At 38.3% G+C, this 27,773-nt stretch overlaps 1 protein-coding gene across 50 annotated transcripts in view; it reads right to left on the reverse strand.

Annotated features, from left to right (window-relative positions):
* Positions 1-27,773, reverse strand: part of NRCAM (neuronal cell adhesion molecule) — a 305,104-nt gene that overhangs the window by 69,688 nt on the left and 207,643 nt on the right. For 20 of the 50 annotated variants that reach the window (XR_012432791.1, XR_006696751.2, XM_065542456.1 and 17 more), the window contains 8 exons: positions 22,712-22,923; positions 20,529-20,546; positions 18,060-18,165; positions 15,802-15,998; positions 14,483-14,605; positions 9,596-9,766; positions 9,033-9,089; positions 7,114-7,225 (listed from right to left, as the gene is read on the reverse strand). Coding sequence is in view for 47 of the 50 variants with exons in the window: in XM_065542456.1 (XP_065398528.1) it covers positions 7,114-7,225; positions 9,033-9,089; positions 9,596-9,766; positions 14,483-14,605; positions 15,802-15,998; positions 18,060-18,165; positions 20,529-20,546; positions 22,712-22,817 (890 nt within the window). In the remaining 3 variants the exon portion in view is untranslated. The remainder of the gene's footprint in view (positions 1-7,113; positions 7,226-9,032; positions 9,090-9,595; positions 9,767-14,482; positions 14,606-15,801; positions 15,999-18,059; positions 18,166-20,528; positions 20,547-22,711; positions 22,924-27,773) is intronic. The other 30 variants (XR_012432792.1, XM_065542459.1, XM_065542453.1 and 27 more) reach the window with 3 other exon arrangements.

The raw sequence follows: 27,773 nt of genomic DNA on the forward strand, positions 1-27,773 counted from the left end.
TTATTTCTGCCTTAATTTCATTATTTACCCAGTCGTCATTCAGGAGCAGGTTGATCAGTTTCCATGTAGCTGTGTGGTTTTGAGTGAGTTTCTCAATCTTGAGTTCTAATTTGATTGCAGTGTGGTCTGACAGACTGTTATGATTTCTGTTCTTTTGCATTTGGTGAGGAGTGTTTTATTTCCAATTCTGTGGTCAATTTTAGAATAAGTGTGATGTCGTGCTGGAAAGAATGTATATTCTGTTGATTTGGGGTGGAGAGTTCTATAGATGTCTATTAGGTCTGCTTGGTCCAGAGCTTAGTTCAAGTCCTAAATATCCTTGATAATTTTCTGTCTCGTTGATCTGTTGACAGTGGGGTGTTAAAGTCTCCCATGATTATTGTGTGGCAGTCTAAGTCTCTTTGTAGGTCTCTAAGAACTTGCTTTCTGAATCTGGGTGCTCCTGTATTGTGTGCATATATATTCAGGATAGTTAGCTGTTCTTGTTGCATTGATCCCTTTCCCATTATGTAATACCCTTGTCTTTTTGTTTTTTGGTCTTTGTTGGTTTAAAGTCTGTTTTATCAGAGACTACGATTGCAACTCCTGCTTTTTTTTTTTTTTTTTTTTTTTTTGCTTTCCATTTGCTTGGTAAATATTCCTTCATCCCTTTATTTTGAGCCTATGTGTGTATTTGCACATGAGATGGGTCTCCTGAATACAGCACACTGATGGGTCTTGATTCTTTATCCAATTTGCCAGTCTGTGTCTTTTAATTTGGGCATTTACCCCATTTAGTTTTTTTTGTTTTTTTTTTTTGGAGATGTAGTCTGGCTCTGTTCCCCAGGCTGGAGTGCAGTGGCGCGATCTCGGCTCACTGCAAGCTCCGCCTCCTGGGATCATGCCATTCTCCTGCCTCAGCCTCCTGAGTAGCTGGGACTACAGGCGCCTGCCACCGTGCCCGGCTAATTTTTTTTGTATTTTTAGTAGAGACGAGGTTTCACCGTGGTCTCGATCTCCTGACCTTGTGATCCACCCGCCTCGGCCTCCCAAAGTGCTGGGATTACAGGCATGAGCCACCGCGCCTGGCCTGCCCATTTACATTTAAGGTTAATATTGTTATGTGTGAATTTGATCCTGTCATTATGATGCTAGCTGGTTATTTTGCCCGTTAGCTGATGCAGTTTCTTCATAGTGTCGATAGTGTTTACAATTTGGTATGTTTTTGCAGTGACTGGTTCCAGTTTTTTCTTTCCATATTTAACGCTTCCTTCAGGAGGTCTTGTAAGGCAGGCCTGTTGGTGACAAAATCCATCAGCATTTGCTTGTCTGTAAAGGATTTTATTTCTCCACTTATGAAGCTTAGTTTGGCTGGATATGAAATTCTGAGTTGAAAATTCTTTTCTTTAAGAATGTTGAATATTGGCCCCCACTTTCTTCTGGCTTGTAGGGTTTCTGCTGAGAGATCTGCTATTAGTCTGATGGGCTTCCTTTTGTGGATAACCCAACCTTTCCCTCTGGTTGCCCTTAACATTTTTTTACTTAATTGCAACCTTGGTGAATCTGATGATTGTGTGTCTTGGGGTTGTTCTTCTTGAGGAGTATCTTTACGGTGTTCTCTGTATTTCCTGAATTTGAATGCTGGCCTGTCTTGCTAGGTTGGGGAAGTTCTCCTGGATAATATCCTGAAAAGTGTTTTCCAACTTGGTTCCATTCTCCCTGTCACTTTCAGGTACACCAATCAAATATAGGTTTGGTCTTTTCACATAGTCACATATTTTTTGGAGGCTTCGTTCATTCTTTTTCATTCTTTTTTTCTCTAATCTTGTCTTCACACTTTATTTCATTAAGGTGATCTTCAATCTCTGTTATCCTTTCTTCCGCTTGATTGATTTAGCTACTGATTCTTGTGTATGATTCACAAAGCTCTTGTGCTGTGTTTTTCAGTTCCATCAGGTCATTTATGTTCTTCTCTAAACTGGTTATTCTAATTAGCAACTCCTCTAACCTTTTTTCAAGGTTCTTAGCTTCCTTGCATTGGGTTAGAACAAGCTCCTTTAGCTCAGAGGAGTTTACTATTACCCACCTTCTGAAGCCTACTTCTGTCAATTCGTCAAACTCATTCTCTGTCCAGTTTTGTTCTCTTGCTGGTGAGTAGTTGTGATCTTTTGGATGAGAAGAGGCATTCTCATTTTTGGAACTTTCAGCTCTTTTGTACCGGTTTTTCCTCATCTCTGTGGATTTATCTACCTTTGGTCTTTGATGTTGGTGACCCCTTCAGATGGGTTTTTTGTGTGGATGTCCTTTTTGTTGATGTTGATGCTATTTCTTTCTGTTTGTTAGTTTTTGTTCTAACAGTAGGCCCCTCTGCTGCAGGTCTGCTGGAGATCCACTCCAGACCCTGTTTGCTTGGGTATCACCAGCGGAGTCTGCAGAACAGCAAAGATTGCTGCCTGTTCCTTCCTCTGGATGCTTCGTCCCAGAAGGGCACCTGCCAGATGCCAGCTGGAGCTCTCCTGTATGAGGTGTCTGTCGACTCCTGCTGGGAGGTGACTCCTAGTCAGGCAGCATGGGGCTCAGGGGCCCACTTGAGGAGGCAGTCTGTCCCTTAGCAGAACTCTAGTGCTGTGCTGGGAGATCTGCTGCTCTCTTCAGAGCTAGCAGCAGGAATGTTTAAATCTGCTGAAGCTGCACCTGCAGCTGCCCCTTCCCCCAGGTGCTCTGTCTCAGGGAGATAGCACATGGAACTCCCTGACTGGGGCTGCTGCCTTTCTTTCAGAGATGCCCTGCCCACAGAGGAGGAATCTAGAGAGGCAGTCTGGCTACAGCAGCTTTGCCGAGCTGTGGTAGGCTCTGCCAAGTTCAAACTTCCTGGCAGGTTTGTTTACACTGTGAGGGGAAAACTGCCTATTCAAGCCTCAGTAATGGCAGACGCCCATCCTCCACCAAGTTAGAGCATCCGAGGTCGACTTCAGACTGCTGTGCTGGCAGCAAGAATTTCAAGCCAGTGGATCTTGGCTTGCTGGGCTCCATGGGGGTGAGATCCACTGAGCTAGATCACTTGGCTCCCTGGCTTCAGCCTCCTTTCCAGGGGAGTGAAGGGTTCTGTCTCATTGGTGTTCCAGGCACCACTGGGGTATGGGGAAAAAAAAAAAAAAAAAAAAAAACCTCCTGCAGCTGGCTTGGTGTCTACCCAAATGGTCGCCCAGTTTTTTGCTTGAAACCCAGGGCCCTGGTGGTGTAGGCAACCCAGGGAATCTCCTGGTCTGCAGGTGGTGAAGGCCATGGGCAAAGCGTAGTATCTTGGGCCGGAATGCACCGTTCCTCATGGCACAGTCCGTCATGGCTTCCCTTGGCTAGTGGAGGGAGTTCCCTGATCCCTCGCACTTCCTGAGTGAGACGACGACCCCACCCTGCTTCGGCTCGCCCTCTGTGGACTGCACCCACTGTCTAACCAGTCCCAATGAGATGAGCTGGGTACCTCAGTGGGAATGCAGAAATCACCCACCTTCTGCATTGATCTCACTGGGAGCTGTAGATTGGAGCTGTTCCTATTCAGCCATCTTTCTAGCCACCCAGAATACACATTCTATTCAATAGCACATGGAACTTTCTTGAAGATGGACCATATGATAGGCCACAAAATGAGCCTCAATAAATTTAAGAAAATTGAAATTATATCAAGCACTCTCTCAGACCACAGTGGAATAAAAGTGGAAATCAACTCCAAAAGGAACCTTCAAAGCCATGCAAAAACATGGAAATTAAATAACCTGAATGATCACTGGGTAGAAAACAAAATCAAGATGGAAATTAAAAAATTATTCTAACTGAACGACAATAGTGACACAACCTATCAAAACCTCTGGCATACAGCACAGGCGGTGCTAAGAAGAAAGTTCATAGCCCTAAATGCCTACATCAAAAAGACTGAAATGGCACAAACTGATAGTCTAAGGTCATACCTCAAGTAACTAGAGAAACAAGAACAAACCGAACCCATACCCAGAAGAAGAAAGGAGATAAAATCAGAGCAGAACTAAGTGAAACTGAAACAAACAAACAAAAAATACAAAAGATAAATGAAACAAAAAGCTGGTTCTTTGAAAAGATAAATAAAATTGATAGACCATTAGCAAGATTTAACCAAGAAAAGAAGAGAGAAAATCCAAATAACCTCATCAACAAATGAAACAGGAGATATTACAACCGACATCACCAAAATACAAAAGCTCATTCAAGGCTGCTATGAACACCTTTACACACATGAACTAGAAAACCTAAAAGAGACAGATAAATTCCTGGAAAAATACAACCCTCTTAGCTTAAATCAGGAAGAATTAGATACCTTAAACAGACCAATAAAAAGCAGGAAGATTGAAATGGTAATTAAAAAATTAACAACCAAAAAAAGTCCATGACCACATGGATTCACAGCAGAATTCTACCAGACATTCAAAGAAGAATTGGTACCAATCCTTTTGACACTATTCCACAGGATAGAGAAAGAAACATAGGAAAAAATGCTCAACATCACTAATGATCAGAGAAATGCACATCAAAACAACAATGCGATACCGCCTTACTCCTGCAAGAATGGCCACAACCAAAAAATCAAAAAACAGTAGATGTTGGCATGGATGCGGTTATCAGGGAACACTTCTACACTGCTGATGGGAATGTAACTAGTACAGACACTATGGAAAACAGTGTGGAGATTCCTTAAAGAACCAAAAGTAGAACTGCCATTTGATCCAGCAATCCCACCACTTGGTATCTACCCAGTGGAAAAGAAGTCATTATACAAAGAAGATACTTAACTTGCACACGCATGTTTATAGCCTCTCAGTTTGCAATTGCAAAATCGTGGAACCAACCCAAATGCCCATCAATCAATGAGTGGATAAAGAAACTGTGACATATATATATATATATATATGATGGAATACTACTCAGCCATAAAAGGAATGAATTAATGGCATCTGCAGTGACCTGGATGAGAATGGAGACTATTATTCTAAGTGAAGTAACTCAGGAAAACCAAACACCATATGTTCTCGCTGATACGTGGGAGCTAAGCTGTTAGGACACATAGGCATAAGAATAATACAATGGACTTTGGGAACTTCGGGGGAAGGGTGGGAGGGGGTTGAGGGATAAAAGACTATCAAAAATAGTGTGATGGATGCACCAAAATCTCACAAATCACCACTAAATAACTTACTCATGTAACCACACACCGCCCATACCCCAATAACCTATGGAAAATAAAAAAATAATTTAAAAAAAGCTTAGCCCAGTCATCACATGGAACCATGAGAAATAATAAATTATGGTTCAAGCAAAAACAACAAAAAAAAGAAATGCAAGTGGGATTAATTGATTATAATATTGGTTTGGTTTATTTGGTTGAGTAAGAAATAAACTGAGCATATGTATCTGATGAAACAGCTTCTAGAATTAAAACATGCTGTAAATATAAAAATAAGTAGATTTTGAAAAACTATATACATGTGGAATCTGACAACATATTGATATTTCCTCATAATCAGACTACTCTGCATCTTAGATGATATGAGGGTAAGAAGGAGATGGAAGCATAGTTTCATAGTTTGAAATTATGAAAAAGCCATGAACTGTTTTGGAGGCCAGCTACTGTACTCAGCCATTGTCAGGAATTATAAATATTTTGATTTTATAAGTCCGATGGTTGGTTTATAAGTGATAGAGTCCCAATCTTGGTGTTACAACACTCCAAAGTTTTAAAAATTCTTTTAGGAGTATTGTGAAATTTCCAAATACCAACCATATTTTAGTTTTTTAATGAAATATGTCATTTGTGGGAAAAGAAGTCATTAAATTGTGAGAATAGGTACCTTCTGCTCCCAAAAGTTGTAGGCTGGCAGATTATGCCACTATCTTACACCATAACGATGGAAATTGGGAGGATTTTTTTTTTCTTAATTCTAGCAGAAGAGATAGGGTTTTAACATATCTTTAAAAGGGGGTTTTGCTGGTTTTCTGTAGCTGGCAGAGCTGAGTAATGCATAGTGTGATTTCTTGCCTCGGCCAGCAGAGGCCTCCATGTGCCTCCTTAAGTCAAGTTTTCCTTGATTCAGGAAGGAATGTGAGACCAATGAGTTGCCTGTCAAGGACAGCAGGAATCACATGTAAGGGCAGCATGTTTCTGAGATTCTATTCCAGGTTTTCAGCAGATGTGCCCATACCAATGGTGCTTGCTCTGTGTCAGGCAGAAGACAGGGACTATACAGAAATTCCTTGTAACACAGAGCTAACATCACAGTTGCTTTTGTATCTGGGCGAGGCCTCCCTGTAACTCCTGTTAAAGGCACGTCAGTTCTAGGGTGGCTTCAATTTTGAACTGTGCACAGATGAGTTATTTCAAAGAGTCTAGGCTTGGCCTTGTGACCTGCCAATAGGAAGTAGGTGAAAGGACAGCGTGCCAGTTCTGAGGCTAGGATTTAAGAGGCAGGCCCTGTGCATGTTGTCTGTTGTTAGGAGAACAAGCCAGGACGAGACTGCAAGAGAGATGTTAGCAACTTAGGCTATCAACTCAGATGCCCCAGCTAACAGCCGGTAGACTCCAAGGGCAGTGGACTCGCTGCTGAGCCACCTAGCAGATTCATGAGCATGCTTAACTGACATTAGCCCAACCCAGCTGGTTAGAAGACAACTGCTCTGTAGACCTCTCGACAAGTGATCAGTAATAAATAGCTATTATTTTTAAAGAAATTTGAGGTGGTTGGTTACAAACTAGCAAAATAATGTCCTCTAATAATAATCATAGCAGTCACAAGGTGATTACTGACACTTATTTTAAGATAACAGTACTAGATTAACAAAATATTTAAACAATAATATGAGATAATATTTCAACAATCATAAGGTGATTACTGATACTTATTTCAATATGATTACTATTACATTAACAAAATATTTTAACAACAATATGAGATTCATATGCCTACTTTGGAAATAATTACCAAATTTTTCTTGATGCTTGGTAGAATTAGTAGAAGACAGTGATTCCTCCTATGATATTACTAACACCTCTCTACCAACCTACTATATTTTTATAAGAAATGTATTTCAGGACAGAAAGTGTGAACTCACAGTCCTTCTGCAATGCACTCCAGTGAAAGCACATTTCCCCTTAATTCCTCTTTGTTACTTGCATTGCCCTCTGGAGTTAAAAATGTTGGTGGCCTCTCTCTACTTGATTTAGCTGCAAGCAAGAAAATCAATATGCATTACAACTTATAATATGTATTTCTATAAACACTTCATTGTCAAAAAAGCTGTCTAAAATTCCAATCCCTTTTTAAGCTATTTAACATTAATTATGAAATTTGTTAAGCTACACATACACACTCTCTGCGTTATAAGTAGTCATCACTTACACTTACTCAAGTTACCCAGGAACAGAAACAACCTTGGTTGCATAAGCACTAATAATAAGGACTGTTTTCCTTTTGTATATTCCCTTAATTTGGGTTAGGTTTTTACAAATTTTCTGTGGGTTAGAAAACTTTCAAAATGTTGACATGGAGAGGAAATTGTGTTATTGAGCTACATTTCTCTTAGGATTAGTGCTTAGGTCAAAGCAAAAATTAACTGTCTATCTTCTGGAAGATGTTAGGTTTTTATAAAGATATGGTTATAGAAGGGGTATTCTTGTTTACAATGAGGACAACATTATAGCCAATACTACTGATTACTCATATTAACATCCTCAAACTGCAAGGTTTATGGAAAACAAAAGTAGAGAGTTACTGACAGAGGTCTTGCAAATATTATGCCACAAATGAAGAATAATGATGGAGTTAAAGAAATGGAAATCGTTTTCCTCAATAAAAAAATAAAGAGGGTCTAAGTCAAAGATCTTAGGGATAGTTATACGGGCCATCTTCTTTTTTGTGGAGGCCTTTCCAAAACATAGCCTTGTCTTCTGAAGGTTTCTTAGAAAAACTTGGAGCAGAAATTACGTCATCTTAAGGTTTTATAGCCATTGAAGGTTTTCAACTCTTTAAGGCATTATCTACTTGACGCTTATAAAAATTTAATGAAAAGGAAATATACTATGATTATTCTCATTTCTCAGAAGAAAAAATTCAATGCCAGAAGAGGTATTACTTGAGAAAAATTAGTTTTCCTAAGAATTTACAGACTGTAGGGGGGAAACTTACTCCTTTAAAATCACTTTGGGAACGGTCTTGGGGCCCATATTTTTCAGGAGTATATTCAAATAAAATAAAAGAAAGCAGCAGTTGTGGAGTGTCTATGTTGGTCACTGATGAGACCTTAATGTTTTTTACTTTTATCTCAAGGGTGAGAAATTAATACAGCAGAAATTCTGCCTTATGGATAATTAAGAGGACCCTTTATCCAAAACCCATTATTTTCATTCATAGACTCTACTTGAGAACATTTCCCTTAAGGAAATCAAATTCATTTCTATCTACAATAATGAAGTTAAATGCTCTACTTTTAAAAAGATTACTTCCACTGAAGACAGTGACTGGGTTTGACTTGTTTTTAAACAAAACTAAGAGAGAAATGCTATTACTAATTATATTGACAATGTCACATGAAAACAGATGAGAAATGGGATGATTTACTATGAAATCCACTTAACGTTAATTGCTAAAAGTTTTGATGAGTCAGTATTCTAGCAAGTTAATGCACCCTGCCAACTCTTACTTAGTTCACAAGAAAAGTTAGGAATAGAACAAAACATGGAAAACATAATTCTGAACGTACGTGAAAGGTTTTTCCAAATCAGTGAAATGGTTCTTTACACGCAAACAGTTACAACAGGTTTCATTATTACACATACATCATGGAAAATGCTCTAGTGGCATGCTTCAAAGTTTATAGGTAAATTTCATAAGAAACATACATTTATACTATGGTATTAAACATATAACTAGAAATCTCATAAAGAAATAAGGTTAAATAGCCATGGAGGTGAAGTTAGTGAACTAAATTCTACAATGAAGGAGAGAATATCAGTTACAATCACCATAACTCACCACCATAAAACTCAGTGTCACTCAAATTAGCAGCTATAGTGTCATTCAATTCATCCACTGAAATAAACAGAATATTATGAAGAGGGCACAAAAGTAGGGGACAAGGGTCAAAAAGTATTGGGCAACAAAAGCAAACGTATGCAGCTATCCTGACCGAGTGCCATTCCTATCAAGTAAAAACAGTGCTTTACGTTGTACATGACTAACTCATTAACTTACTCAGCCACCCCCAACCAGGAATATGCAGACATTTAACTTAAGCTGTAGGACTGCCAATAAGAGGCACTGTGGAGCATAAAGCACACACAAATGCCCAGAACACCAGGTAGTTCAGAAGGTTATCACGGAACCAGTCATGACAATAAAAGCAAGAAATGTAAAATCCAGTATTTAGGGTATGCACAATCTTTATAACACATATGCCAACACTTTAGTGAGCATTCATGGGAGGTTTCCTGATAATGAACCTGTTTACTTCAAAGTCAGTAGTATATAATAGTTTCTATATTTTGCACATATTTGTAAATGTATTGAAGGGCAGATTCAGGAGGCTGAACTCTTACCTGAAATCACCTTCACAGAAATAGGTTGCTTCTGCTGTATGGTTTGAGTATGATTAAATCTGGCATAACAGATATAGTCTTCGCGGGTGTCCTCTGGGAGGACATTGGAAAAATAAAGGTCCCCATTCAGACCTTGAGAAACTCTCTCACTTTGTGGAAGTCTTTGAAAGGCTGGAGAAAAGCAGAGAGATATCCAGATTATTCCATCATAAAGTGGCTACCCTCCAAATTAGCAAGATATATGTATCTACTAATAGGTCTGTGAACTTCATTTGAATATTTTTTTCTCTATATAACTCTTTGGGTAAAAGCAAATAACTGTAAAACAAAAACAAAAACAAAAAAAAAACAAAAAAAAAAAACAAAAAAACACCTAACACACTAAAACTCTTAACTCTACTTCCCTGACAGTAACTTCTCCAGGGTGGGGTCAGAAGTGAGATTATACAGTGAAATGTTTTATTAAGCAAATGTAAACAAAATACGTTTTACAAAAAGTTGGTGTGACTTTTCCCAATATCTAAATGAGTCCCTAACCGTGAAGTACACATACACACATATCTTAGAAAATCATTAAGGAAGCTTCTAAAATTGCTAACATGAGTTGCATCTACACACAACGTTCAGAAACTAAATACCTGGAGAGCATCTAACGGTGAGCTGGGTCCTGTGCTAGGCACTGGGCATGCCAGAGTCCCAGCCCTGTCTGAGCTCATCATCCAGTTGAAGAATCAAGCAGCAAATGGCCAGCTGACAGTAACTGGGTGTGATGATGACGCTATTTATTTAATGCTGCAACCTGCCCCTCACAAGCTTCCTAAGCCCAGTTCCTCCACCTCCTCTACAATTCTTTTCTGAATTACTTATCACCTTCTGGCATACTACATATTTACTCATCATACATACGACTTATTGCCTGTTTCCTGCACTAGAATTTAAGGTCCAGGACAGTGGACACTTTCATCTGCTTTGTCCACCGGAACAGTGCCTGGCCTTTCATGGGGCTCCTTTAAATGTGCATTGAAGGATTAAGTGAGTAACCATCAGCACTCTGACTTTCCAGTGTCAAGCATAATAATTTATTAGCACTTCCCCTAAGATCCATTTAAGGAACTATCTTGCTTTAGGCAGGAGGATTTTGTTTCTCTTTTATGGACACATAATAAACTGTACATATTTGTGGGGTACGATGTGATATTTCAATACACATATACATTGTGTAATGATCAAATCATGGTAATTAGCATATCCATCACCTTAGACAGTTACCATTTCTTTGATGTGAGAACATTCAAAATCCTCTCTTCTAGCTATCTGAAATATACAATGCATTACTGTTAGCCACAGTCACCCTACTGTGCAATAGTATCAGAACGTATTTGCAGGGAAGATTTTCTAAGTGTATGAAGGATGCAGGGAGGTGGACGACCGATCTGGGTGTGAGTTCACACTTAGCCAGCTAATGGACATCCTGAAGCTCCTTAGCCCACAGAGCCCTAACTATGAGAGTTCTTCAGCTCTGAGGTGACAGAACTGAAAAAAGTCTCACATCCCAGTGGCCTCAGGCCACTCTGTCTCCTGGCAGGGTTTTTCCAGCGTGAGTGAAGCAGGTCTGCTCCTCCTGTAGCAGGTGCTTGATCTAATATTTCACGAAATGCAAGATTATAGTTAAAAGTCTGGAGCTCCCTCAGGCAGAAAAAGGCAGGAAAATGTGGAGGCAGAGCTTCAAAGAAAGAACACCAGTTCACCATGTTAACCAAATTATTGGTCAAGATGGCGGTTTGGTTGGTGGTTGCAAATTTATGGTTTTAAGCCATTAAGTCCCAGGAAAAGGACTGTTTTAACAATAACTCAAGCCCGGCTTGGTGGCTCGTGTCTGTAATCCCAGCACTTTGGGAGGCGAAGGTGGGTGGATCACCTGAGGTCAGGAGCTCGAGACCAGTCTGGCCAACATGGCAAAATCCTGTCTCTACCAAAAATATGAAAATCAGCTGAGCGTGGTGGTGTGCACCTGTAATCCCAGCTACTCAGGAGGCTGAGGCAGGAGAATCACCTGAACCTGGGAGGCCGAGGCTGCAGTGAGCTGAGATTGCGCCACTGCCCTCTAGCCTGGGTGACAGAGCGAGACTCCATCTCAAAAACAAAACAAAACAAAACAAAAAACAAAAACAAAAACAAAAAAAAACTCAGAAGAATCAGGTACATTTTGTTTAACAAAGAGTTAAAGATAAAAATACATTTCTTGTCCTCTGTTTCTCCTGCTGTAGTAATAAAATAATAAATTGAAGGGTGTTGGCAGACCAAATGTTAGGCAATGGGACTTCATGAGGGTGGTGGCATTTTGCATTGCACTTGAAAAAAAATGTATGCAGATAGGAATAACTTAATGTCATCTTGCAAGAAGTATGCTATATGGATCTAATTTTTTTCTCATATTGCAGGTGCAATTCCATTTGAAAGGTCAGATGCTTCACCAACAGCCTAGAATGAATGTGAGTGGAATATCTAGCTATATAATGTGGGGAAAAATTAGTTATATATTCAGATGACTCTGAGAGTTTACATGTGATATGTCTCTTTATTAAGCAAAAAGGTCATTATTTCTGAATGAGAACCAAGTACCAAATATTGAGCCTTATTTTGGCAGTGGCATTTGGAGACTGCTATTCTTAAAGCCATAAATCACTTATTTACATTTGGCTTACTACTTATTTTTGCAAAATGTGTAAAAGATTTATTTAGTTATATATTTGTTTTTTATTTCTTTGCATTACTTTACTTCCTCTGAGTGCTTTCATATAGGAGGAGCCAAAATGCATCCCAGAACTTAAAGTAAAATTAAAAAAAATTAAATTAAAAAAATTAAAAATGCAGATTAAATGTTAGAGCCAAATTTTCTCTTTAGTAATGTATATGTCTTGTGAGTACACAGGCAATCAGGTCACTGTATTTCCTACAGATACTTTTAATTCATTCCCACCATTCCACCTAAAAGACTCTTAGCAGGGTTACCAGGAACCTCCAAGTTGTCAAATTCAGTAGTCATTTGTTAGTTCTCACATTATCTGATCTCTCAGGAGCATTTGAAATGGCTGATTATTATGTCTTTCAAAAATATTTTCTAAAATTATTATCATTATTTATTTTAGGGATGGTGTCTCACTCTGCTGCTGAGGCTGAACTGCAGTGATGGGATTGTAGCTCCCTGCAGCCCCGAACTCCTGAGCTGAAGCAATCCTCCCATCCCAGCCTCTCGATTAGCTGGGATTACAGTGTGAGCCACCCTGCCTGGTTAGTCCATCTTTCTGACACACATTCTTCACCTTGTTCCTGGGGACACCACTCTCTTTGTTCCTTTTTTCCTTCAGTGACTGCTGCTTCTCATCTGCTTTGCTGATTTCTCCGTGAGTTCTTCACCTCTGGAGGGCTCCTGGTCTCAGTCTCCCAGATTCTGCTCTCCTGCTCCCCAGATCCTCTCATCTAGCTCAGGCCTCTAGGCAGCACTTATGCACTAAGAATTCAAACATTGCTGATCATAGCCTGGAATCTTCCTTTTGACTCAGGTATCTCTGACTCTTGCTGGTGTCTTGCCATGAAATATCTTAGAGGCCTCTCACATCCCAAACTCTGGTTTCTCAGTCTCCAAGTAGAACCATGTGCTCCCTCTAAGGTAACATGCTGACCTATTAGCACAGGAAATTTTGGAGGGTGGAAGAGGCAGAGCAACAAACATGCCCTTGAGGACAGAAACAGGGGTAGACAAGTTTGAAATTGCCTAATGAATGGCTTCATTATCTCTGCCTTGGTTTCCTCATCTGGAAAGTGGAAAAAATAATTGGACATGCCTCATAGGGTTGTTATAAAAATTAATGAAATAACCCATGTTAAGCCCTTAGTAAAAGGCCTGACACTTGGTAAAGGCCCGATAACTATTAGCTATTTTTGGGGATTAAAAAAACAAACAGAAACATAACATATCCCCAACAGCCTGATTTCCTCCCTGCCATGGGTTTCTGGAAATGGCAATTCCATTTTATCATTTTGGAGTTGTTCAGTCTCCCAAGGTAGTTATCCTTGATTCCTCTCTCTCATGCTCCAACCTCTGCCCCAGTAAATCCTGGAGGATTGACCCTCAAAATGTATCCAGAATCTTGCCATTTCTTACCCTTTCTACTGCTACCACTCAAGTCCAAGTTACCAACAAATTTCATCTAGATTACAGCAGTGGCCCCAACAGTCTCTCCACTCTCTTTCGTCCACAATATTCTCTCCACATCAACTGAAGGGATACTGTTACTACTTATTTCAGATAAAGTCACTCCTTCAATATTTCACTACTTCATTCCAAGCTAAAGCCAAAGTCCTTTCCATTGAGTCCCTCTGACCTTTCTTACCTTGTCCATCACCTTCCCCCTCGGCTCCTTCAGTCTGGCCACCTTGGCCTCTTTGCTTTTCTTTTTACACATGGCAGGGATGCTTCTTCCTTAGGGGCTAGCACTAGTGTTCCCTTTCTACTCAGATATTTAGGGGCATGGCTTGCTCTCTCATTTCATTAAGTCTCTGCTCAAAACTCTGCTTTTTTTTTTTTTTTTCATAGAACTGATTGCTAACAAACACAGATTTTCTAAATGTACTTATTGCATTTATCATCTGCCTCCTTCCCCACTCCCATCCTCTCCCACTGCAAAGAATACAAGCAAGGTACATAGTAAATGTTCAGTAAAATTGAGTGAATGAATGAGATGACATGTTATTTTATTTTGAGGAGCAGTTATTTTCCTGAGCATCTCTAAAACATTTTATGAATCACAAGAGGTAATAATGTATTATGACTGTAAACAATCCTAAGACCTTTAAAGAAAGAAAGTTCATATTATCAAAACTTACAATTATCCATCCAAAATATTATAGGTGGTGGTAATCCAATTGGGGGTCTGCAGGGAAGTACTAAAGATTGACCACTTTGAAGTGTGATTGGTTCAAGCTTTTCTTTGGTCCACAATGGTGATCCTATTAAATTAAAAAAAAACTTCTCAGTTATTTCTGCATTGAAAAGAACAAAAAGAAAGCACTTCAAATAAAGGCAAATTGAACTTTTGGAGAAATAATTTGTAATTTATGTATGCTAAATTAATGAGAAAATATTTTTAAATACAATGTTAAAAGAAAAAAAGTAAAAATTAAAACAAAATGTCAATTCTGATGCATTGCCACTGATAGTATAAATTCTCAGTCAGTGATTCCACAGCTGAGAATTTATACTAAATATATCATCAGGAAGACAAACAGTTTTGACACAAGCATGTTCTTCACAAAAGAATGGAAAACACTTAAATGTAAAAAGATTTGTTAAATAAAGAATTATACATCTACACCTTTGAATACCATAAAGTATTATATAAGTACACTTATTTATAAGATCGCTATGGGAATATATATGATATGTCAAAAACTCAGAAAAGGTTGTAAGATAGTATTTCAGAAAATGAGCTGGTTTTAAACACATATATACATATCTGCCTAGGAAAAAATAGAAAGAATATTTGAGCAGTAGTTATTTCCTTGAATGGAAGGATTCATGAACAAATTTCTTCTTTGTTTGTTTATAATTAGTTTTTCTACAATGAACATGTTTTATATCTGTAATAATTTCTTTTTAAAGAACCAGAACTGAAAAATATGACTGTTATTTAAATACATGCTCTTAAGGTTTTTGAGAGGATTTTGGTACTAACCAACCATTGCAAAAAGAGCCTTAATAATATCAAGGTAGTGAGGACACTCCACTTCCAGTAAAATTTTGAAACAGAAATGATTAAAGAAATAGCATTTAGACCTTGGTCACCCATATCATACTGAATTTATTTCCATTTGGCTGTAGGAATTTCACTTTTACAGGAGATACATGAGAAATAAATAATTAGATGAACTCCGGGGAAGAAACACTTTTTTTTTTTTTTTTTTTTTTTAAACCCCAGTGTCTTACACAGGACTTGTATAAAAGATACATTGGATTAGTACAGCATTAGGCTAAGGAGCTTCTCAGGGTAAGGTGGAAAGGAGCGATAATTTTCATGCAAAACAAAGTCAGAATATTGGAAGCAATTCCACTGCTTTCTTGAAGAGTATCTGGACGATGTCACAGAAGCTGAGTCTTGGAGCAATACTTTAAAAAGGGTCATGTTGGTTGACAAGTTTCCACTTACGGGATGGGCGGACGACAATGTTATTAGAAATTGCAGCTCCACGTTCATTCCTTGCTGTACACTGATAGACTCCTTCGTAGGTCTCGGCTTTCCCTTCGCTCATGATGTTAATTATGAGCGTTCCTGTGCCAGGCTTCATGGTGACCAGAGGGTCTTTATCGATGTCAAAATGAGTCCCATTACGGGTCCAGGAAAAGCTGCCCAACACACAAAGGGTTAACTGTATTAATGGTCCAGAAAAATGGGATTACTTTAACAAATTCCTAGCAGTTTTATGGGTTTCTAGAAATAATTACTAAAGTTTAATATTCAGTAAGAGAGCAATAAGCCCTCATATCTAAAATGTTTCATTGAATCATGACCTGGAAAAAAAAGGGCAGGCTATACTTTTTAAGGTACCTGTCTTCTGTAGAACTAGCCCACATTTGACTCAATAAAGAAATCATGCACACAAATTGCCTGTCATTTTTCTAAGAAAATAGAAGGAGCAGGTCTCCCAGGTACACTCTCTTAGAGCTTTATTAGCATTTTTACTGTAAACTCCATTGTTCACAGAGTTGATAACCTGTCTATAAAAATTTGCCTGGGGCTGAAATGTGACAAGACCTCTGCAAGTACTATTTATATATGATGAAAATTGATCAGACAAATTTCAAGTTACCAAATTGTGAAGTGTAGGCTGGGAGCAGGTTAAGAGATATAAGTTCCAGAGTGTCTTAAACGTTGCTTATTAAAAATAGTAACTCTACATAAAACACATTTTGGGAATTTTTAATTCTAGAGATGATTTTAAGAATCCCTTGGGAGGTATGCCCAACTGTCAACTGAGATTCCTCTTTCTCCATTTTATTTTTATAAAAGATTGACTTACATAAAAGTTACAGTGCTCATGTAATTAAATACTTAACAACTAGTCACAAATCAGTGATGGCCATGCTCATACAAAGGTACGAATCTCTAAACGTCACAGTGTTTTCTAGGGTCACTCAGATTTCCCTTCCCACTGCTTATCTTTATAGCTGTCATTGTCACAACCAGGGCAGGAAGTTGTGGTGTGGATGCTACTGGCATCTTGTGGGCAGGGGCCAGGGATGCTGCCAAATATCCTGCAACGCACAGGACACTTGCATCCCCTAAACAAAATATTATCCCACTCCATATATCAATAGTGGTGAAGAGGAGAAATCCTGTTTTACAGTGAGTTACAGAAGGCAGTAATTGTGAAACTGAAAGGAAACCTCATCAAGGGATACCACATCAGGCCTTCTGTGAGAGAGGTTTTCCATTAACATAGCCGAATATATTATTTTGAGGCAAACCTTTGCTGGAAGTTTTGACATAGTACATATTCAGTCCCAGTTAATTTTTTTCTTAGGGGCCAGTTTGTGATAATTTAAAAAGGTCTGTAAAAGACAAACTTGGAAATAAAATAACCAGAAACTTTCACTTCTTTATTATTTAAAAATCCATATTACATTTTAATAGCAATAACCCAACTCTCCAAAACTCCCATAAATGACTGGACAAGTTACAGATCATCCACTGTGACGCCTTGAATAAGTTACTTAGCATTACCAGGCATCAGTTTCCCATCTATAAAATGTATTGGTTGGACTGGGTTATCTCTAATCTCTCTCCCAACTCTAAAACGCTTTGCAGTGATCTAAAATGCTATGCAGGATCCAAATGGCATGAATTCTCATGACTGAACTCTGCCAAGTTTGGAAAATCATTTAAGACTATTTTATAAACTGTTATAGAGACAGCAGAGATCTTGGAAGTCATCAAATTCAACCTCTTTATAGATGAGGAAATTAAAGCCCAGAGAAAAGGGATTTGCCTGTGCCTCCTTATGGCCATTAGTATCAAAACCTGAATTAAAAGGCTCTTTCCATAACTCCCCACTTTATAAGCATTTTGCAGAAAAGTGTGGGCATGAAAATGCAATAATATGGGTTTTCAAGAAGAAAAAATGGGCTCTACTTAAGCAGAGAGACAAAACAATACACCTACAAGTGAGACTTTAGGGATATGTGGGACCCAAGAAATTACCTTCAGTATCTTTGAAGGGCTGAAATGGGCTGGGATAGATGAACCAAAGGGCAATCTAGTGAGTCACAGTGAGAAATAGCCAACTAAAAAAGGAAGTGCTCTACATAGTCTGCCTTGTTTGATGGAAATTCCCAAACATATTTCTCTATTCAGAGAGATTTCCTGATTTATTCTCAGTACTATAACAAAGCAGAATGCATACTCACCTTGGGGGCGGTTTCCCTTTGGCCTCACACTGGATTACAATATTCTCCCGAGGGTCAATAATGTAATCTTTTGGAGACTGTTGGGTGATGGTTGGAGGTTGTACCACTTAATTGTAGGAAAAAAAAACATGTAAAAAAAAATAAATCATTTAAAATCATAATAGTAGCCATTTTTTCCTGTATCAAAATCACTTACCTTAGACTAAATATGCTTCAAGTATTTTTAGTAATTTCTAGTGTAGCAGCACATACTTCAGTAGATTTTTCTGCTAAAGGTCTGCTAAAACTGCGAAGTCAAGGCATAACTTTCTTTTGGTAACTATGTGCACTTGCAAGTCCATTTTCCCACACTAAAAGTTTGGGAAAATAATTATTAATACAAGCCTAATATTAAGACAGTTTCTTTTCTGATGTAACAATGAGAAATTCTTTTGATTCCTTTGGTTCAAATGATGTTTTTCAGAGGAATTTAAGTTGTGAGGTAAATTTGCATCCAAAGAGTAACAGACTTAGGTCATTAGTGTGTGCTCATATAAATCAATATATGTTGGGAACAAATACATTTGAGAAGTTAATATTAAACAGACTGTTAAATTGGAGATGTGACTTCTCTTATCAGAGCCAGGAGGTAAGTGAATTAGGAACAAAGATAAAAGAGTCTTATTTAGAAGACAAAGGGAACCGAGGAAGTTCTCTGTCCTAGGAGACAGTGTTTCCATTTGCTCTTCAAAGTTTATCTGATCTTTTATTATCAAATCCTGTGGGGAACCTGTTCTGACCCAGAACAATCTAATCTGAAGAAGGCTGTATCGGGACCACCAATGCTTTTCAAGTCGTTCTAAGATCACCGTGTCCTTCTTGTGAGATCACAACTAGTGTTATGACAGGAAGGGACTAAAGAATAATTTATTACAACCTCTTCTTTTCTTACTCAGGGCGGCAAAATGGCTTGACTAGGAAGGCACAAAGCAGAGACCTAAACAGCTAAAGCACAAATCAAAAGCTAGCCTCATTACTGTTACCATTTATTGTGTACTATTATATGCAGGGTACTGGGCAGTGTCAATTTCCCTTCCCTTTGGAATATGCCATCCCCCTCCTTGCCTTTCCAGCTGCCCTTCCCACCTCTGTCATGCATATTGAACCCTCATTTTTCTAGCCTAGTCAGTTTCCAACACAGACTAGCAGTGTGGTCTGATTGTTGAGCACTAGTCTGTTCGTTTCTTACTAGCTGTGAGACTTCAAGCAAATTTCTTAACTTCTGTAAGCCCTAGTTTCCTGAGAGGGAAAATAAAGTTTAAAAGTAGTACCTACCACCTAGGATAGCTGGCAGGATTAAGAAAATAATTTCTATAAAATTCTTGGTATATACCAATGCTATAATGGTTCAATAACATCAGCTATTTTAAAATTATTATCATAATCATTTTTATTTGGAACAGATTCACCTTTGAATGATCCTTCAGGCTCTGGGAGTATATGGAGTTTGGAATAATGGAAGGAAGCCTGGAATTCCACATTCAAGGAATAGTGGCCATAGGGAGTCAGGGAGGGGATTCTCAGGAGTGACTCAGTTCAATTCCTTGTGCTTTTCTGGGGGTGACACAGGTACAAATCTGGTGGCTTCAAAGGCAGAGCTTCTATTCACAGGTCTGCAGCAGAGCTGGCTCAGATGCCACTCCTAACTGCCAGGAGTTTACTGTCTGGATATACCTCCTTAAACAGTGCTTGGGTCACCTACTAATTAACAAATGTTTTCCAGTAGCAAGAAAAAAAGTGATTTTACATAATTTTCCTGGTTAATCCTGACATCAAAGGAAATTATCAAATGCCTGAAAATTGACTATTTTTAAACTAGGTGATAAATGTCACCTAACTGTCAAAGGCAGTGGAAAGTTTTGCTTAGAGCAAGCCACTCAAAAACCATGTAGGTGGGAGCTGCTTATCTTTTGTCCACTTCAAGACAAGATTCAAATTTGCTGGGTTAGTCTACTGATGACACCTAGAAATACTAGTCTACATAGTCACGAAGGCTCAAGAAGCATAAAAGGGTGTATAGCTGCTGTCTTGTGTAAAGCTTTTGCCTGCACCCACCTTCTAAAAGACATGAAAAGACCTATCTTTGTTCCAGAAAGCATTAATTAGCCTTTACAACAGATCAGCATTCTCTCTAAATTTTGAGAATTTTCTCATTGAGTTACATCAGATGTGAATAAAGCTTGGAAGTTAGTAGAGCAGCATACTGGTAAAAGAAAGAGTAACAGCCAAGTTTTCAGAATTCATGCAGATAATACATTACAACTGCTTCTTGGTATTGAAATACAATGCTTAGCTACAGTAAACACACATGCTTAGAAAGACAAAGGTCACAAAACATGAAATTGTGCATTTAAATCACAGTATTAATTCAAAAAGCAAAGACATGGTCAAATTTTCACACTGCCTAGTAATTTATAGAAGGACACTTACAGTCTTCAAGAAGTTTTGCTTTTTCCCCATCAATATCAGCAGGTAAGTGGGCAAAGAGGATTAAAGAAAATCAGATGTTAATAATAAGAACGTTAGAACTCTGAAGATAAAGGGGCATCTTGTCTATTTGATTTGATCTAAGAAAACCCGTATAGTGAAGGTTGAAGTTGTGAAGTTGCAAGAGGAAGAAATTTGCATTAACGGTTTCCTTTAATCTTGCAGCAGCTTTCCCACATAAACATATGGAAGAACAAAAGCAATGCTGTAGGCAAAAAGAGTTCTTCCAGGAATAGGAATGGTGAATTCCAATCCATACATATTGTGCTGGACAAGTAATTATGTTCAATTTGAAAAATAGCTGAAATCTACAATTAATTTGAGTTGTCACATACTGTGTAGTGTCTGGTCATATCATCCCAGACATCACTATGCATATGGTAATAACACCTAACAATGGGACATTGCTACAGTGACAATGCTCCATGCAAGCCAAGTCCAACACTAATTTTAGATTTTTATATTTCTATGGTTGATCTCCAAAGTTATTAATTGAACTTTTTAGACTGTTAGCAGATTTCTGCTTCAGAATTTCTCAGTCACTCAGGGGTTGCTGGTGCCCACACCAAGGAGGTGTTCATGTAGTAGAGAAAGGATGTAAGAAATAGGGGCAGGGAAGAAATTACATTAGCATGCATTTCAAATCATTCCATAGTGCTGCCTGTCGTTACTGCTTGCAAAGGTTAATACAGGAGCACCTGGGTTTTTCTGTGACTTTCTTTTCATTATGGTTATGCCTCTTCTCCATTAGCAGTGATAATTGAGTTAGCCGTAGGTGACTGTTTCCCTCTGACGGAGAGATTGAACAGTCAGATTAAGGGGGAATATATTTAATATAAGAGAGAGCAAAAGCATTTCTCTCAAATGCTCTTCTTTCTCTCCTGTGTATCTGTCAGGGCAAATGCTTACTTAGGCATTCCCACTCCAATGGGCTTAAGCAGTTGTATATATTTTTGAAAACTGAAATTAAGGTCATTGGATGAATTTTTTTAAAAAAATAAGAAAAGCATTGCATTTTATTGTACTTTATAGAAGCACAGCAAAAAGTCAACAAAGTGTGGGACAAACCACATCTCTTCCTAATGTCTTCCCACTGGCAGTTGCAACCTCTATGGCAATAATAATAATAAATAAACAAAAATGACATCCCAACAATTGAATAGCCCCAGGAAAGTGCTATCTTCCTTGCACCTTGGAAAGCTTGCCAAACAGATATTCTATTCTGGAAGCTAATGGCTTCAAAGAGCTCATGCAGAGAAATCAATTCTGAAGTACAGTAATTGTCCAGATTTGAAATTTTGCTTTCCATTGCAGGAAAAGTGACCAGGTGGAACCTAGCATTATCTTTATTTTTCACAAACAGGCCACCCAGAGCAGGGAGAGCACAGTATATATCCTACTACGAGGAAAATGGAGGGCTAATACAGTAGCTGTTGTTTGGTCCACTTTAGTGTTTTTGCAAATTACTTGTATTTTCAGCAGTTGCATCTTGGCCTTTGACCACATTGTTTAAACCAAATAAGACTATTTGTTAGGCTCTAGATAATATACTTTTCCTAGTTCTAGACTTATATTTAAGATTCAAAATTGGAAAGTGAGATGCGCCTTGTCTGAATCAAGAGAAAGTAATTACGGGGTGGTTTAGGGATTCAAGGGGCATGGAGTTGGCAGAAGGAGTCTTCCCTCATCTTTGCAGAACACCCTCAGCATATGATGGGCAAGGGTAAAGGGTAAGGGGATGAGTGGGGAGGTCTCCATGATCATTTTAAAGTGGCTCATATAGTTTTCTTGCAGGACTGCTTCTCTAAAGAGCCACCTGTTGGGAAGATCAGGCTGCTTGCACAACTCAATCCTTCTCAGGCCATCCCCAGCAGGGCAGACAAAAGGCACCTGAGGGGGAAGAAGGAGAATGACAGGGAGGGAATTGTGCGTCTGACCATTTCAATGGCCACTTCTACAGTGTGAATCTTTATAAACACCAGGTGCTGAAGGTAAAAGCCAAATTAATTTTGATTAGCTTTTCAGTATCACACAGACACCTTCTCCATTCACGCAGTTCAGAATGATGATAAATGCTGGGAGGCTTTGACTCCTGGGCCTAACAGCTTTAAAATGTTAATACTTACGATCAAGAGGTACTTCCAGTGCACTAATCATCTGGCACAGGAAGAGAATCAGGGGCAGTCTGCCCGCAGATAAGCGCTTCCTTTTCGGCATTATTTTAAGCTGCATTAGCTTAACTCCTGCTGAGACCCACACACTGAATTTCCTTTTCTTCTTTCACAAAAGATTTTGCGAAACGTTGTGTGCAACGTTTAAGTAATTTTCATGCGGGAAACTGAAAAAGGATAGAGTAGGAATAATAATTATAACGTATTAAAAAGAAGGAAATGAAGAGCGGAAGTCTGCAGCACAGAGAATTAGCCCTGTATTATACATGAACTCTAAACGAAAGTTAATTTTTAAATATTTAACTCTCAAGACTGGAATAATCATTTATTCATAAATCAGCTAAAATCAGTTCAGAGATATTAGTAGTGATGTGAAGCATAATCTGTCTACCATCCTTACGATTTTTCCATTTTAAATGGTATTTGTATTACGAGTGTTCAGAGGCTATCATGTCTTTCCCAACAGATCAGGAAAACTTGGCTTTTAAGCTGGTTAGAAAGCAATCACTTTGAGACTTTAGAGGTGAGGCCTAATGGCTTCTCCATTCTACAGATTATCTCTGGGAAAGTTCAGGGGATTGTTGTAAATTTGCTTCAAAGCCAAAACACTAATTTACCAGATGAGCACTGACCATTCAAGTCTTCCCCATCTCCCACCTAGATTACAGCAACGAACCTAGCTGGGCTCTGAGTTCGGGCCCTTCCTCACTGTAGTCACCCTCCTTCACAGTGCTGATTAATTTTTTCTACAAGGCCTTCTCTGGTTAAATATTGGGAGTAGCCATATGTGATCCCTCAAATAAAGTCTAATGTATCTTTAAACAAGTACTTAAAAACCTCAGTGATCTGGGCTTAATTTATCCTACAAACCTGACTTCCTTTTATTTCCATATAACCATTTTTTGGTTTGATGATTCATTTCTGTTTTTCTTTCTTGTGTCAGTCCTTCGATATGCTCCAAATTTTCCTGCCTTCTTGTCTTTGATTATTCTATTTCATTTGCCTAGAATGCCTTTATCCACCATATTTTCTTATCAAAGTCCAATTTATTTCTTATAGATCAGTTAAAAGGTCACCTCCAGGAAACATTAGCTGATCACTCGAACTAGAAGTTATTTCACCACCACCCCTGATTCCCTGAAATTCCTTGCTTTAAACATCACATACATAGGCAGATATATATTAAAAAAGAGACTGTGTACACATATTGTATACATGCTCTCTATTCCTCCAGGCAAGGATTTTGTCTCTCTCATCTTTGTAGCCCTCTCCCACCACCTAATACAGCCTGCCTTGCATATTGGAAGTGTCCATTGCAAAATGGAGAGCATGAGCACAAACATATTAATAGAAGATTGATATCCATCCCACAGCAAACTCCTACCTGAAATGATAGGTTTAATCATGTCCTCTCGTTAATGAAGAGAGGTGGGGTGACCAATGACTCTCTCAAGAAGGTGGGAGGGATGTTATTATTATAAACTGGTGTACCTCCCAAAAGTTGAAACACTGAATTATTTATGTAATTTTTATTTGTATAATTGTATATTTTATGATGTCCATCTTTTCCAATAAACTGCAATTCTCCTCAGGGCAGGGATGGCATCTGTCCTATCCCCCACTGCATCCTCATAGCCCATCACAGTGCCTGGCACATGGTAGATAGTAAATAAATATTTGGATAAAAAAAAATAAATGAAAGGAGAAAAGGGGAAAGAAAAGGAGACTTTACAATCTTTGAAGCTGAGGTTGCATTTGGAGTCTGACTATGATCTATCCAAGGCTGTATTTATATTTATATTGCTTGGTTTAAAAACCAATCTTTTGTTAATATGATCAAATTAGTTGTATGATCATGTCTGTGTGTGGAATAGTGCTTAAATGTCAAAAGGAAAATGAAATAATCCTAATAACATATTTTATTAGCAATCAAGTTCTGATTTGAACATGATTAAAATTGTAGTAGGACACTTCTTGCAAAACAAATGTTAAAATAATATGCCAGGCCGGTTGTGGTCACGCCCATAATCCAAGCACTTTGGGAGGCCGAGGCGGGTGGATCACCTGAGGTCAGGAGTTTGAGAACAGCCTGGCTAACATGGCGAAACCCCGCCTCTACTAAAAAGGCAAAAATTAGCCAGGCATGGTGGTGGGTGCCTATTATCCCAGCTACTTGGGAGGCTGAGGTGGGAAAATTGCTTGGCTGCAGTGAACCAAGATTATGCCACTATGCTCCAGCCTGGGTGACAGAGCTAGACCCCATCTCAAAAAAAAAAGAAAAAAAGAAGATGCTAAACATAAACATTATACTTACATAAATGTTATTTTGTGAATAAAACATCCATATTATTTGGCTTCATTTAAGAGCCAGGAAATGTCTTTCCATATTATAATATCCAAACATTCATGTCCGGTAAGCATTGAGACGTAGGTACAGAAGCTCACTCAACCATTTCTGAACAAATACAAACCAGACTATCTTTCTGTGAGTGCAAAGCACATCTACATCATTTAGTCAAATTTAATTAGGTCTCTCATGAGTTTTCGGTTGAAACACTGATTTTCAATTCACATAAGCTTTAGGGAAATTAAAAATAAATGTAACAAATGGCACGAAAAGATGCGGATCTTACATATTATACATATTAAGATAAAGCGAAAGAGCCAGACTCTGAAAACGAAAATGGTTTGTCTGATTTCTGTGTCATGCTAATGGAGATTACTGGACTTAAGTGCCAAGTTCTCCAGAAAGGGGGAGAACTAATATACTTTCCAATAGATGTACTAATAAATTGTAACACCTGTAAGATCTTAAACAGCTACATACAATTTCTGTTGTAAGTTCTTCATGTATTTTGCCTGGATGCATTAACTATTCACCCTCCAATATAGAGAAAATCATTAGACAAATTCATATAAAAGAAAGTATCAATCAACCTCTATGCTTTTTCAGACTATACATGGAGTAAACTATTACACATCAAATCACAGTGTTTTATAAAGAAAAAAATTGCATTTTTAAGAAAAACTGAAAGCACTTACTTAAAGAGACATGAGTAAATAAATCCTCATACTGCTGGGAGGTCATGAACTACGATAACTGAAGATGAGGGTTCTCCTCAGAAGTTTTAAGTTAAACTGTACCATTAGCCACAAATCATCTCTAGTGTAGGTTCTGTTAGAGGAGGACGAAGCAATGGTCCAGCCCATCCTCTGGCTCCTGCTCATGGAAAATCACCCACTCCTGTGACGTATGCCCTTATAGGTGAAAATCCAAATGCCTAAGGACACCATTAAGTCCCTAGCACTCAATCAAACTGAAAATCAAATAGAGCTACAGAAGACGTAGCTTTCTCTCAATGAGAGTAATGTACTCTGCACACTGCACCAAGAAAAATCACTGCTTTGCACTCTCGATATTGACGTCAATGCCTTGACTCAGTAGGAGCCCATCTGCCTTGTACTTTACCTTGGAAAATGATGGTCACTCTTCATTAAGTGAGAATCATGAACTAAAACTAAATTGTTAATGTAATTATACTACATTGAACAAAATTCCAATTTGAAATAGCACGATTTTTAATCAAGGCTAAGGAATATGCTAGTGCAATATAGCTTACAATGTACAAAAAATATTTGCCATAGACATTTTAAAGCATGATTGAATGAGATAAATGGTAGGTTTGTCTTCTAAAAAACAGATCACCCTGATACTTAAAATCACACATATTGCTAAAAGGACTGAGAGTAATGATAAACAGCAGAGTCTTTTCATATCTCATTTAATTTAACTCCATTCAAAGCAACTTTTCGTATGTTACCTATAGAACCTGTGAAACAGAAGGGGGAAAAATCCCTTCTTTAGTAAACTTTTGATCATTAGAAAAGAAATGCAATTCAAGGTTCCCTTATTTCTTTTGCCTCAAATTCATATTAAACCACAGAGCAAATATTACCCTGAATTACTTACTATGTATTTCAAAAGAAAACCCGACAGTTTTGACAAAGGATTCACATCAAGCCTGAGAGAAACAGCTCTCCTGTTGCTTACTTAAGAAGTCTTATCTTTAGAAAGAAAATAAAACCTTTCTTTTTCTCTCAAATGAAGGACAAAATTCTTTTAATTTAAAAAATCAGCTCTCTACCAGAATTCGAAGACTATGCATTACTCGCCATTTCATTCTGCTATATTTGGGCTTTTCAGCATCCCAGCATGGGTGGGTTCCATGCTCTTTGAACACATAACATGATCTACACTCTCCAAGTAGATAAACAAATATGCTTATGTGACTAGATGCCTTTTGACACACTAATTATTGCTCTGATGCCTCATCAGTGGCTTGCCTCATTGACTGGGCAACTAAGTGGGTATGATACCATCTTGACTGTGAAAGACATTTTTCAGCAGTCAACTTGGGGACGGTCACTTTTTATATTTTAAACATTCACCATAAGGAAGAAGCACACAAATGCACATCTCTGGCCCGTGCTGTGCTTTTCAATCACAGATTTTGAGTCTGAGACTGTGGAGGAAAGGTTAGCGAGAAATGGACAATGATGACTAATAATCAACACATCAACAGAATCACAGTTACGTCTACACCAATACACAATCATGAGTGCACCTCAGAAAAAAGTAGTCTGGGATAACAGGACTATAGAGATGATAATGATCAAACAAGACACACTGTGCGAAGCTTTAAGGATCATGTTTCTAATTTCCTCCAGGTCCAAAGGAATCTTCCACAGTAGAGCCTCTACCAGGAATGTAGTAACTAGAACCTGGAATAGTACCTAAGGAATGGTGAACAAAGAACAGGTGGTTTTTACCCAAATAACAGATAATGGAACAACACCCTGATAATAGCTCAAAATCTCTACTCCTCAGAGCACTATAACTAATGATCTTATTTGATATTCATAAAAACCCCAGAAAACAGAAACACAGGTATTTCTACCTATTTAACAGACAAGAAAATAATCCAGTCATGATGGCCACCATTCACTGAGCCTTTTC

Source organism: Macaca fascicularis, chromosome 3 (genome assembly GCF_037993035.2).
Source record: "Macaca fascicularis isolate 582-1 chromosome 3, T2T-MFA8v1.1".
NCBI lineage: Eukaryota > Metazoa > Chordata > Mammalia > Primates > Cercopithecidae > Macaca > Macaca fascicularis.